General features: G+C 42.8%; 1 protein-coding gene across 1 annotated transcript in view; it reads right to left on the bottom strand.

Moving 5' to 3' along the window:
- Nucleotides 1-534: 534 nt before the first annotated feature.
- The window catches only part of LOC145400393 (plasma membrane calcium-transporting ATPase 4-like), a 76,808-nt gene continuing 64,605 nt past the window's right edge, over nt 535-12,737 (bottom strand). The window contains exons 14-21 of the mRNA XM_080272908.1: nt 11,604-11,798; nt 11,003-11,209; nt 10,433-10,631; nt 9,991-10,202; nt 9,028-9,179; nt 6,709-6,838; nt 1,983-2,199; nt 535-727 (exon numbers count right to left, since the gene is read on the bottom strand). Of these exons, the coding sequence (XP_080129034.1) occupies nt 2,002-2,199; nt 6,709-6,838; nt 9,028-9,179; nt 9,991-10,202; nt 10,433-10,631; nt 11,003-11,209; nt 11,604-11,798 (1,293 nt within the window). The 3' untranslated portion in view covers nt 535-727; nt 1,983-2,001. The remainder of the gene's footprint in view (nt 728-1,982; nt 2,200-6,708; nt 6,839-9,027; nt 9,180-9,990; nt 10,203-10,432; nt 10,632-11,002; nt 11,210-11,603; nt 11,799-12,737) is intronic.

Genomic DNA, 12,737 nt, shown 5'->3' with positions numbered 1-12,737 from the left:
TCAGCCACACGTAGACCAGACAATCTTATATCACAGTATGCCAGTAATAGTCACTCCCTGTCTTTACCCATTCCATCACAGTATCAGTTATTCCATGGCATCACTGTTTTGCCAATGACTTATGGCTTATATTACTAAAACTGAGTTTGTATGCATGTGTGCAACTAAGCTCCAACCCCAGACAAACATTTTTAATGAAACCTTGCACACGCAACCACTGGGGGCTCAATAAGTGACATGTCGAGTCTGATCTGGATTGATGTCCTTTGAGAAGGGTATTTTCGGTTCCAAAACAAGTAGTGGGGCCCCCTAAAGTGTTAGAGAAGTCGCTTGTTGGTCAATTACACATCTGTATGAGGCAGGGAGGGTGGGGGGACGGAGGGAGATGATTTTCGGCTGGAAGGATACTTTATCGTTGAAGGTTTACAACTTATGGCTATGGACTACAAGTACCATTCAGACAATCAGTTTTCTGCTAATTTCAAGTCTTCCTCTAGAATACAACCCGCAGCAGTCGATGTTACATCCAGATCCCCAAATTTTACGAAGCCAACGTCCTCTGCAACCCTCAGCTTGCGTGAGGATGGCCGAGGCGGGTGTGGTGCTAAAGGGACGGGTGGCGTGGGTTGTGTGGGTGACAAGGCAGAGAGATGGCCCCACCGTTAACCACTAGCCGGGGCATCGTCCGGGAGGTAGCCGAGGTGTCTGGGGTCATTGCCTCCTCCACCTGAAAAGCAGTAGGTATCAAGTCCTTCGAAAATAGGGTTGCCTGTAATATTGCTCCACTAGAAACGCACCTAGCGGTATCTAATGTGGTGAAGGAAAGGCTCAGTCGACTATACTACTTTTACTCTAACTTGGCCTAAAGTTGTCATCTGTCCATCTTGAATGCTGAGTTGCAAAAGCAGATTAACACCAGAATATCAGGTTAGTCAGGAGGAAGTGCTATGGAAAAGATGGAGAGCTGTAGTACTGTCTTTTCTTTCCACAGAACTACTTAAAATAAACTGCAAATGGACGAAAATGTGGGCCAGATTAGAGTAAAAGGAGTAGAGTGTGGGCATGTTTATGGCATTTGGAGCTGAAAATGAATAAATGATGCAGGGTTGATGTTGATAATACTGACTGAGCCGTTATGAATAAATGATGCAGGGTTGATGTTGATAATACTGACTGAGCGGTTCTCACAACACACAAGCAATAGCCCTGCGGAGTGGAAGTGAAGCGCTATATATGAACCGACCTCTACATTCATATAAGCTTTAATTTCCAAGAACGCCAGCTAAATAAATAGGTCCAGGACACAAAAACATAGACGACAAAAAGGAAGGAAGACCAGGCTGACTGTACCATTTTTATTAAGTGTATTAGGGTATAAATAATTAGTTTCTTGTGCAGGACTATCTCAAAATCCAAGCCACAACAAACATGTTACTTAGGAGTGTTCTTATTATTCTCTCAATGACATAGTACCTCTGTAAGAGTGCATAATTTATCTGAGAGTTTCTGTAATTTCCCAAGTAATATGCTACCTTTACAAGCGTGCATGCTTTAAGAGTTACTATAATCTGTCCAGTGACGGTATTTTACGAGCAAGCAAGCACATCGAAGAGGGTTTCCATTATTACTGCAGTGACATCATACCTTTATTTACCGTTTCCCAAGTTATATCTTGCCCTTATAGGTAGACATAATTAGCTAAAGCAACGTTGGGTCTGGTTAGTACTTGGATGGGTGACCGCCTGGGAACACCAGATGCTGTTGGCATCCCTACGTGTCAAGTGGGGTTGGTGGAGGATTAGTGCCCCTCCCTGTAAAACAATTAACTCTAAGCCCTTGGCCACCCCGTTTGGGATACATGGCGTCTGGCAATGAATGAATGAAAAATTCTTAAACTTTTCTGAGTGATATCATACCTTTATATCCCATACCTTTATATCCCAGGTGATATACGCTTATCATTCCCGTCTACCTTACCATACCTTTATGAGCGTGACACCGTTATCGCGATCCTTCGACCTGCGTGAGGGTGGCGCCACTGGTCTCGGGGTCAAGGAGCAGATCGAGGGAAGAGTTGTCAACGACGGTGGGCGGCTGGCCTCCCCGCGTCCGCGCACCCACGCTTCCCCCGCGACTCCTGATGTCCTCTTCGTCAAGAGGCTCCACAATCCCGGACTTGAAGGCACGGACGACTCGTATCTGGGGTAATGTAGGTGGCTGGCTGAAAGAACTGAGCTGGCTGGGAATAATTATTGCTGTGGGACACTTGTAAATACACTCGCTACACGGGGTGCTACAATAGTTTCTAATTTATATTTACTGACATGTAAACTGGAAGTGAAAGAGGCTGAAAGTCAAGCAACGTTTGAGGAGAAACTCAAACTATTCTGTACAGGTGACTCTTTTTACTCACAGCAATTCTTCTTAATATTAATAGCTTATGTGCCTTCTTGGTTTCGTTGTCTACGAGTCCCAGTTTGTTATGTTTATATATAGGGAACTTAATTTAGAACAAACTAAGCTGACTTAATCTGATGAACAAGATGATAATTTCAGACTAACGGTTTACACATTGTCTCTTCACGTACCGCATATTTTTCTTTCTCTCCTATTTATTTATGTTAGCAGTGGTAGTTAATTTATTCATTGCTAATTATTGTCGGTGGTGATCTGTGCTGATGGTTAGTGAATCTGCACCTCTGAATCGACATCAGATTAATTTAAAATGGAGAATTGTGTCGTATAGTATTTTATTTAACTTAAAAAAAAAAAAAAAACTAAGACAAAGGAAAAAGCCTGGATGTATGGGTCTATGTACACTCTAAACCGCAGGCAAATGACCATCACTCAATTTTCTAATGTGCGAACCTCGCTGTAACTGTGGAAAGAGATCTGTAAGGCATCTCAGTAGAGCGGCTGCCTTGATGTCGTGAGGTTAAATATGGGAGTCTCTGTCATGGTAACTGAGGTGGGAGACAGTGGGCCATTTCAAGAGACTGCCGTACCCTTTACCTTAACTTGGCCCAGATTGTCGTCCTTTTGCAGTTTATTTCACGTAGCTCAGTGGCTGAATAAGACAGTACTGTGGCTCCACTTCCTTTCTATAGTACTTCTTCGTGACTGGTATAATATTCTAGTTTTAGTCGACTGCACAAACCTAGCACTGAAGACGGAGAGATGTGAATTTTAGGCCATGTTAAATCAAAAAGAGTATACGATTCTCACCATTCCCATCGAGGTCAATGTGAGGCAGTCCAGTTTACCTCGAGAGGAGGGGTTGGGTCCGGCAGTGGGCTACTCATCGACTGACTAGAATGATGATGATGATGGAAGTCTGTACATAATGGTAAGTTATCAATTTCCAAAATCGATTCCTGTGCTCATAAAAAGGGATCCATTAGCTCTACTACGATCAAGGCCTGGTACATTACTGAAGATTTTTCATTAGGGCAGAAAACAGAAGTCTAAAACAATCCCTTATATAGAGTAGTTAAAATAGAAAACGAATCAAATATGTTCCCAAAATACCTGTACTTATATTATTTTCCTGAGGCCCTTGTTCCATTTCAGGTTCAGAAGATGTGGAGGCTGCTGCAGCTACAAGTGACTGAAGGAAGTGCTAACATTTCTACTGATAAGAGGGCAGTGTCTATCTTTCGTGCTTACGCTAAAAGGGTAGAAACAGTGTGCACTGACTCTAAACTACGTAAAGGCCTTCAAACTCTACGATACTAAGCTGACCCCTCACCGTTTCACCTGTTGGGTCATGGAGAAAGAGGTGCACATACAGGAGTAGCAGTTTGTGTGAAAGCAGAAACAGCGTCAATGTAACTGTAGCTGAGGACGGTTTAAGCAATGTGTGGTCGTATCGCTAGACTGAGAATGTTTTGGTGACAGTGATGGTGGTGGTGGAGAAAGTAAGAGAGATACAATAACTAGACAGGATGGTGGATGTGGTGGTATATGGGGCAACTACGGTGGTTGTGGTGGTGGTGTGGTGGTGGCTTGGTGGTGTTGTTTCTTGTGTGGAGAATGGACGTTGGAACAAGTTGCTATGTCTTTGTGGTAAGCCAAGAGTTCACTGTCACAATACTTGTTTCCGCAGGTCCTGGCCAAGAAAAAAAGAATCTGTGACTTCCTCCAGACGCTCCATACAAATCTTAACTGCATATTGTACTAGCAAATCAGTGTTGTTTAATCATATTCGGGTTTATTTTAGTAGGTCGTGTAAAACCCCGTGTAAACAGCATAGGTAGGAGGAGATTCAGTGAGATTTGACGTCTCCTTGTAGCTGGTGGTTGTGGTTGCTACTGGTAGTTGTGGTTTCTGTGGTGAATGCAATGGGCTTGGTTGCTGTGGTATTTGTAGTTAATGCATTGGCCTTTGATGTGGATGCTGTGGTATTTGTAGTTATTGCACTGGCCTTTGATGTGGTATTTGTAGTCATTGCATTGGCCTTTGGTGTGGATGCTGTGGTATTTGTAGTTAATGCATTGGCCTTTGATGTGGATGCTGTGGTATTTGTAGTCATTGCATTGGCCTCTGGTGTGGATGCTGTGGTATTTGTAGTCATTGCATTGGCCTCTGGTGTGGATGCAGTAATATACGTGGCTGTAATGGTAACAGCGGTGGTTGAGGAGGCTGTAGGGTGAGGGTGTGCAAGGGGTGGTCTTACAGCCTGGTCCCGGGGTGTCCTGCGGTAGGGTACGGGCAGAAGCGGTCCCTCCACGGTGCCGCTGATCACCTGCCAGAACAACACACCGCACCCTCAGCCCTCTACCTCTCTCTACGTGCTGCGATATGTGTGCTTGCTATGTGTGTGTGTGTGTGTGTGTACTGCTAGGATAAGCTATGATACTTTTACAGGATATATGTGACAGTGGGTGTGTCCTACGGCATATCTACGTGTCTTTAATATCGGCAGTACAACAACCCTTCCCTTTACACGGTTAGTTAGGCCGCATTAACTGCATCTGAATACCACATACTTGGTACCACAGGAACGCTTCTTTTTTTGTGTGTGTGTTTTTTAGCAAATGGTGGGGGCAGGAGCCATGAGGAGCTTAGCCGCGGTACTCATCTCTGTAACATAGGCCTCTGAATCTGTGGTAGGTTATTCCCTCAATATCCTGGGATACAAGGCCACTGTAAGAGGGGATCCCTATATTGTCTCTGGTAATGCGGGCTTATACAGACCCCATTTCATTACGCTTTTCTTCCCCCTAGTAATTCTGCCTCATATAAAAAAAGGATGACAACGCAGCATTTATGGGCTACAGTAACACAGCAAAATAGGTGGAGAACTGAGCCAACTCACTGAACCTGGGATGTCTTTTCATTAGCCATATCCAGTCGAATTTCTCAGATTGGGAGAAACGTTTCGAGCTGGAAGGGTTAGACTTACTCTTAACATTTCCCCTCGATACAAAAGGTCTTCCATAGATGGATAAAATCACTTGGTAGCAGCAAAAATAAGTTCAAAAGGACGATACCCGGACTCAAGGGGTTAATGGTGTTCTCTGACCGCGTATAAGGGATTAGGGTTACGATTATGGTCTCTAGAAAGCCTGACCGCAAATCAAGACTGCGAAAAGCGAGGGGTCATTATACTTTTTTTAAAACCATAACTTGGCCCATATTTTCGTCTTTTTTGACTTAGTGACAGTGCAAAACAATACTTCAGCTCTATATCCTTTCCAAAGCACTTCTTCATGACTAGCAGTACATTCTAGTGTTAATCTAGTGCTACAACTGAGCACTCAACATGGAGAGATGGCAATTCTAGATTATTAGAATGAAAAGGGTATGGTGAATCTAGACCATACGGCAAATGTGACCTACAAAATGCGTGTTCCTGTTCTGTTGTTGCAGGGGATACTCACACTTTAGACTTTTGCTAGTTATCTTCCTTCTTCCATCGTCCCCTTAAGAAATGTGCACGCAGTCATGAAAGGTTAGGCATACTTATTGTTTTTTACATCAGGACGTTGATAATTGACAGTTTTAAACCACGATGCAAGTTTTACGTGGTGTTATTGTAGTTTGTTAAGTTGCGTGTGCGTGTGTGTGTGTGTGTGTGTGTGTGTGTGTGTGTGTGTGTGTGTGTGTGTGTGTGTGTGTGTGTGTGTGTGTGTGTAAAATGACTACTCATGGGGGGTTATGATATGAGTACATGGACGTAAATGATATTGTGACAAGGTACGTGCATTGGTGTGGCTTTCTGTGTATGCAAGACTAATCTGACAATCTCTGATCTGTTTTGCACGACAAGTTACAGTTTGTTGGGCATGTTTGTTCATTTAGCTGTACAACTGAGAAACTGAACTGGGGTAATTGGTAAGCTTGACTGTATGCTGTGTGGCTGAACTGGAAATACTAGGGTGGCTGTAGGTTATGTGTAATTATAAGTCTAACACATATATCTTATGAATAAATGTTAAGCATATTGATACTGAGAGTTTAAGTAAAATAACAAAGCATATGCATAAACTCACGCTAATCAACTTAGGCTATCTGAACTTATATGCTAAATTTAACATCTTTTAAATAGCACAGCAATGGTTATTTACAACTGATTAACTGATACAGACTGGCAGGTCCCCACATGAAGCGTGCAGGCCAACCACTCACTGGAGGAGGAGTAAGGCCAGGCCACCACTACAGGGACAGTATGTACAGAGGTATGGGAGTGGGCATAGGGCGGCTAACCTGCGTCTGGAGGTCAGTTATACTCTGAATCCAGAAGACATGAGCCTCTCTTTTCTTCTTTATGAACTTGGTTTCCAGGGGGTCAGAGGGAGGCCAAGCATCCTCCCTCGAAGGACTCGCCGCTGAGGATCTAAGTGGGGGTGAAGTCAGGTCAGCTTGGGATGACCTTGTGAACATGAGGCAAAGCTTTTCTACGCCTACAGGCTACGACAGCGGTAACAGGGTGAAGTTACCACACTACATGGCAATGGTGCTGGAACGTCTCATGCCCTTACTGATTAATGGGCAAAGTGTCTTCTGCAGATATGATAAGATAAAGCCTATTGCACGATGCTTTCACATGAGTGCTGGCATTTCATGATATTTTTTTATTGTATCGCTAAATTCAAGCAAAATATACAGTACTTTTAATTTCTAAGTGTAATTCAATTTGCATATGTTGATTATCACACTCATGTTCTATATACAATCACATCACAACAGTTCTTTGAGGTGTAATAATTCCATAAATATACTCGTAAGGGGAGTGTATTATCAGTGTGGCACGGGACCTGCAACAGCATTAATCCGTAAGACACAGAACATTACAGCACCACAACACAAACTACTTAATTATATTACATTCATTATTTGCGCGTTAGATGAATATTAGTAGTTAATTTCTCGGTCCACACTAATACACGGAAGGAGGGAATACAGAGGAATACAGAACAGCAGAGTATACTGAGCGAAGGATCATGCACTCTACTGAACCATGCTTCACAAGACATCGTGGTCAACCTACGGACATGCTTCCCAATGCTGCTTCAAGCTATATGAGTGGTCAGATAGAAGAGACTTTTTTTCTGATGAAACTGGTAAGCTGTTGCAAAAAAATAAACTTCATCGTGAATAAGTTGCTTAATAAATACTAACTACTATTAGGAAGCCTGAAAATATAATACTGTACTTACAATGAATGAGAAAATTGTTTTAGTGATAAATTACGTCAGTGATGAAAAAGCCCTGTATTGCACCTTTAAAACACTGACAAAATAATTCGATACCATAATGAATAATGGGAACAGATGAAAGAAAATCGCTAAACCCTTCTAGTTACAAGTTTTTCAATATTCTAACCACATCACTCACACGACATGCCACACATTCACTCATAACCACTTGACTGCTGCATCACAACACACTGCTAGTTCCATTTTGTGTGACTAAGGCGAAGAGTGTGTCTAGAGGTGCTTAACCCCCCCCCCTCTCTCTCTTTCTCTCACTCTCTCTCGCTCTCTCTCTCTCTCTCTCTCTCACACACACACACACACACACACACACACACACACACACACACACACACACACACACACACACACACACACACACACACAAACTAATGCTCACCGTAATTAGAACAAGGGGGATATTGCAGACAGGATTGGTATAATGACATAGGCTGGAGTTTCTTGCTAACATATTGACATTCTTAGTTGGAAAATCAATTTAATAAAGTTCCCGATGATAAAAATCTAGAGTGAATTCAATCCTGGGTCACCAATGCCACACTCACACTGCTTTATCACAAGGTCACACTTCACACCCTCATGCTCGAACACAACGTCTTCTTTTTAAATGCGTTCCTAGAATTTGACAAGGCACTGACACCTTGGCTAAATTCACCTTTCTCTTCTCTGTTGGTCCTATAAGACTTCTGGGACAATAGTTAGTCGGAATAGTTTTTTTCTTTTTCTTTTTCCTTGTTTTTTGATCGTAGGAGTTAACCAAATGATTTATTGAATCGTCTGCTAGTCTGGTACATCACAGAAATAAATGAAAAGAATAATTTTTTAGTAGTAACCTGACTGGGCTGCTGTTATATGTGAAATCTTGGGATTTATATATTTCGTCTCACTGGGATTATGAAAGAGATGCTAATCAAATATATAAGGGTAAGAGACTAAGCCCTCAATTCTTTTAGTCTCGTTGGATAAAACATCACAATTACTTCTTCTACTGATCTATGGATTGACAAAACAGCAACAGGTTGCATTGGATAAGGAAAAGATTACCTGACCATTAACAGCAAAAGCAACAGCAGCAAGGCAAAGGGTTAGTTTAAGCATCCTTGCTGATTAATGCAGCGTATAAGACCATTCAAACTCACATTAAAAGATGACGATATGAAACTGTTAACAAGTAGCATAAAAACCTATAGCCAAACTGGGGGTTAGTTTCAGCATCCTTGCGAGATTTTATGTCAAAACAGCTCAGCAAAAAACATGTTAAAAGACGTTTGTGAAGTCATTAGGCGTGTGAGAGCAGTGCCAGACTAACCTGAATGCCCGGGAGTGTAGCAGAGAGAAGACTGTGGTGATGACTTGGCCCCAGAGCAGCGTCAGCACCCCGAAGAACACACACCACAGCCACTGGTCCAGGGTCAGGGCTGCGGTGCTGAAGGCGTAGCTGCCGAACTGAATTATCAAAACCTGTAGGGATATTGGGATAGGGGTGAGCAGAGGAGGAGAGGAAGAGGCTGTAGGATGTGCAGATGAGACAGGAAGAGGAGGGACGATGAATGGATGATGGGAGGAAGAGGAGAAAGGATGAAAGGATGATGGGAGGAAGAGGAGAAAGTATGAATGGATGATGGGAGGAAAAGGAGAAAAGATGAGTGGATGATGGGAGGAAGAGGAGAAAGGATGAGTGGATAATGGGAGGAAGAGGAGAAAGGATGAATGGATGATGGGAGGAAGAGGAGAAAGGACGAAGGGATGATATGGTAGGCAAAATAATTAGCTAAGGAAACGGTGATACGAAGCCTCCTATGGCACCTAAGAAAAAAAAGCCAACATCCTATTTCTGAAGATGAATGAAAATTATTATGAAACTAGAAAAAAAAAAAAGATTAATTGCAAAAGCATGAAAATGAAGAACCAACATCGAAAAACAAGAAGAATAAGCAGTAAAAATAATATCCACGCAAAGGAGCCGCAATAGATCAATAAATAATAAATAAATAAATAAGATAAAATAAAATAAAAGACGGAAATCCCATCAACGTTACCATCCTGTTTATACTCTAACTTGGCCCAGATTTTTGTCCTTTTGCAAGACATTTCACATAGCTCATTGGCAGAAAAAGACAGTACTATAGCTCTACATCTTTCCCACAGCACTTTTTACTGACTAGCATCACAGTGTTAATCTCCTGCTACAACTCAGCATTCAAGGTGAAGAGAGGGGGTGAAATTTTAGGCCAAGTTGGAGTAAAGAGGGTGTAGACTCAACGCTTCTCACCTGGGCAGCGAATGTGATGAACCAGATGCAGTAAAAGAGAGGGTTGCTGGTGATGCCCTGGAAGACGTTGTGCTCCCCGTGGATCTTACGTGCGTTCACCTCGTTAAAGAGAGTCATCATCACAAACGTGTTGAAGATGAGGGTGAAGTGTTGGGAGGGAGGCTCATCCAACGTGGCGTACAGTCCGTCGTCAATGTCCACCAGTAAGTGACCTGAAGACAGATGGAGATGAGCAAGCGTGGTGTCACTGTGTATTTTTTGGGGGTAAAGGGATTGTGTGTGTGTGTGTGTGTGTGTGTGTGTGTGTGTGTGTGTGTGTGTGTGTGTGTGTGTGTGTGTGTAGATATCTCCAGCATATAAAACCTTCTGAAGAGTGTAAAAACAACAGAAAATACGTCACTTGATTGAAGGAGTCAGCGGAATGTCTAAGATCAAGTCTTACCGTAGAACAGAAGGAGGAAAATGACGACGACCATAAAAGCTGCCTGACCAAGGATGTTTCGCAGCATGACGGGTGACACAAGGGGCTTCGTCCTGCCGTAGGGTAGGCGGTGCAGCAAGGCGCGGGTGGGGGGCTCCGTGGCCAGGGCTAGGGATGCTAGGGTGTCCATGATTAGGTTCACCCATAGCATTTGTACTGTCTGTGGGAAAAGATGGAGGGGAATATTATAGTGCCAGAGCATTTGTACCGACTGTGGGAGGGTTGGAGGAGAATATTATAGTGCCACAGCATTTGTCCTGGGGTAAAGAATAGTACCACAGAATTTGTACTGAGGGAAAGACTAGTACCACGGCACTTGTACTGAAAGACAGAGTAGTACCAAGGCATTTGTACTGTACTGAGAGAGAGAAGAGTACCATAGCACAGGTAATCTATCTATCAAGTCAGTCAAAAGACATCTTGATTATGCCATTCTAGCTACTGCAAGATTATTTTATTTAGCTTAGGAAAGAGCACTCCTCCTGGAGGCTCAGAAAATATATATAACACGTATAAAATTTCAATACTGACCTTAAGTGGCGTGTCGCTGATGATGCATATACTGACGAAGGCGATGGTGACGGCCACGACATTGACGGTAAGCTGAAACTGCAGGAACTTTGAGATAGAGTCATACACATTGCGTCCCCACATGACCGCCTTCACGATAGACGAAAAGTTGTCGTCAGTGAGAACGATGTCACACGCCTCTTTAGCCACGTCCGTACCTGTGATGCCCTAAATATGCAAGGTCTGAGTTAGCTTGGAAAATATGTCCCTACTTGCCATTCTCTAACATCAAAGTCAATATAGCTTAGAAAATATACATCTGCGTCTGTCATAAAACAAAAAGAATTTAATTTGCTTGGAAAATAATCCCGTACCAGTCAATCTCTAAATACAACACCTAAGTCAAAGTAAGCATGGAAAATATATCTCCGTGCCTGTCACTAAACACACAAAGAATTCACAGTTAGCTTGGAAAATAAGTCCCGTATTTGTGATTCTCTAAACACACAACCAAATTAAGTTAATTTAGAAAACATATGCTTATACCTGCGATTCCCTAAAAACCTAAAGGTGCTGGTGAGCCTTTTACGCTACTTAATTTACGGGCTTTACTACTACTTACCATGGCAAATCCCACGTCAGCCATCTTGAGTGCAGGTCCATCGTTCGTCCCATCGCCTGTCACGGCCACCACCTGACGCGTCCTGCCTGCCCTGGAGTTGATGATGCCCTGGACTAAGATGTATTTGTCCTGCGGGGAAGACCTGGCCAGCACACGCAGACGGGGCCACACCTCGTCTATCAGCGCTTGACTCACCTTGAACACGGCGATGGTGATAGTATAATAGTAATAAATAAATAAATAAAAACAGTAGTAGTGGTAGTGGTAGTAGTAGTAATAGTAGCAGTAGTAGTAGTAGTAGTAGTAGTAGTAGTAGTAGTAGTAGTAGTAGTAGTAGTAGTAATAATAATAATAATAATAATAATAATAATAATAATAACGCATTTAGTTACCTGATGGACCTATAAAATGGCAACAGTTAATCCAATTTTATCCCCTTCAAAACGCAGGGTGCCGAGGCTGGGTTATCGTGGTCTAACAAATTAAAGGATGGATAACGAGCCTATTCTCCTTGGTTGCACTGCATGATACAAAAAAAAAAAAAAGCAAAAAACAAACTTGAAATAACCTCTTGGGAAGTGAACCTATGCCAGACATTCTCTCTGAGGCCTTCTAACAACCAAATCATCAGTATTTTTAGATCTAGTACAGACAACATTAACCTTTATCTTTAGGTGGGTTATAAGTGTCTAAGTGATGGCATGTAGGAGGAATGTTTTTAGAGGATGGACTAACAAGACTACACACGCGTTTTTGTTGCTGCCCAATCTAGGTCTGTCTAGCCCAGCAAACCCGTCAACCACTGGTTTTGTGAGGTCGTCTTACAGGCACAGTACAGTACATCGTGTAGGGATCCGGCGCCCCCTTGTGGATGACAGTACTTCACCAGGGTTGGGCTAAAATCCTTCCCACGGCGAGGTGCAGAGGAATATGGGGAAATTTGGCTCCCGGGTGGATGCCCTCACGTGTATAGGTTTCCTTTCAGTGCCCGTAAACACGTATAAAATCAAAAAGTAACCTTTTCCATCGAGGCAACAAGTACAAGCATGGCACCAGTAGATAATCACGCAGTGTCTGACTTCTCCCTGTTCGTCTCTTACTTTCTTGCTGAAATCGGTATGTGGTATTTAAAGC

The sequence above is a fragment of the Coenobita brevimanus genome, chromosome 52 (assembly GCF_032717465.1).
Source record: "Coenobita brevimanus isolate Jiangsu-jjx chromosome 52, ASM3271746v2, whole genome shotgun sequence".
Classification (NCBI taxonomy): domain Eukaryota; kingdom Metazoa; phylum Arthropoda; class Malacostraca; order Decapoda; family Coenobitidae; genus Coenobita; species Coenobita brevimanus.
Note: the sequence above shows the minus strand (reverse complement) of the source record. Positions and strands in the feature narration are given on the sequence as shown.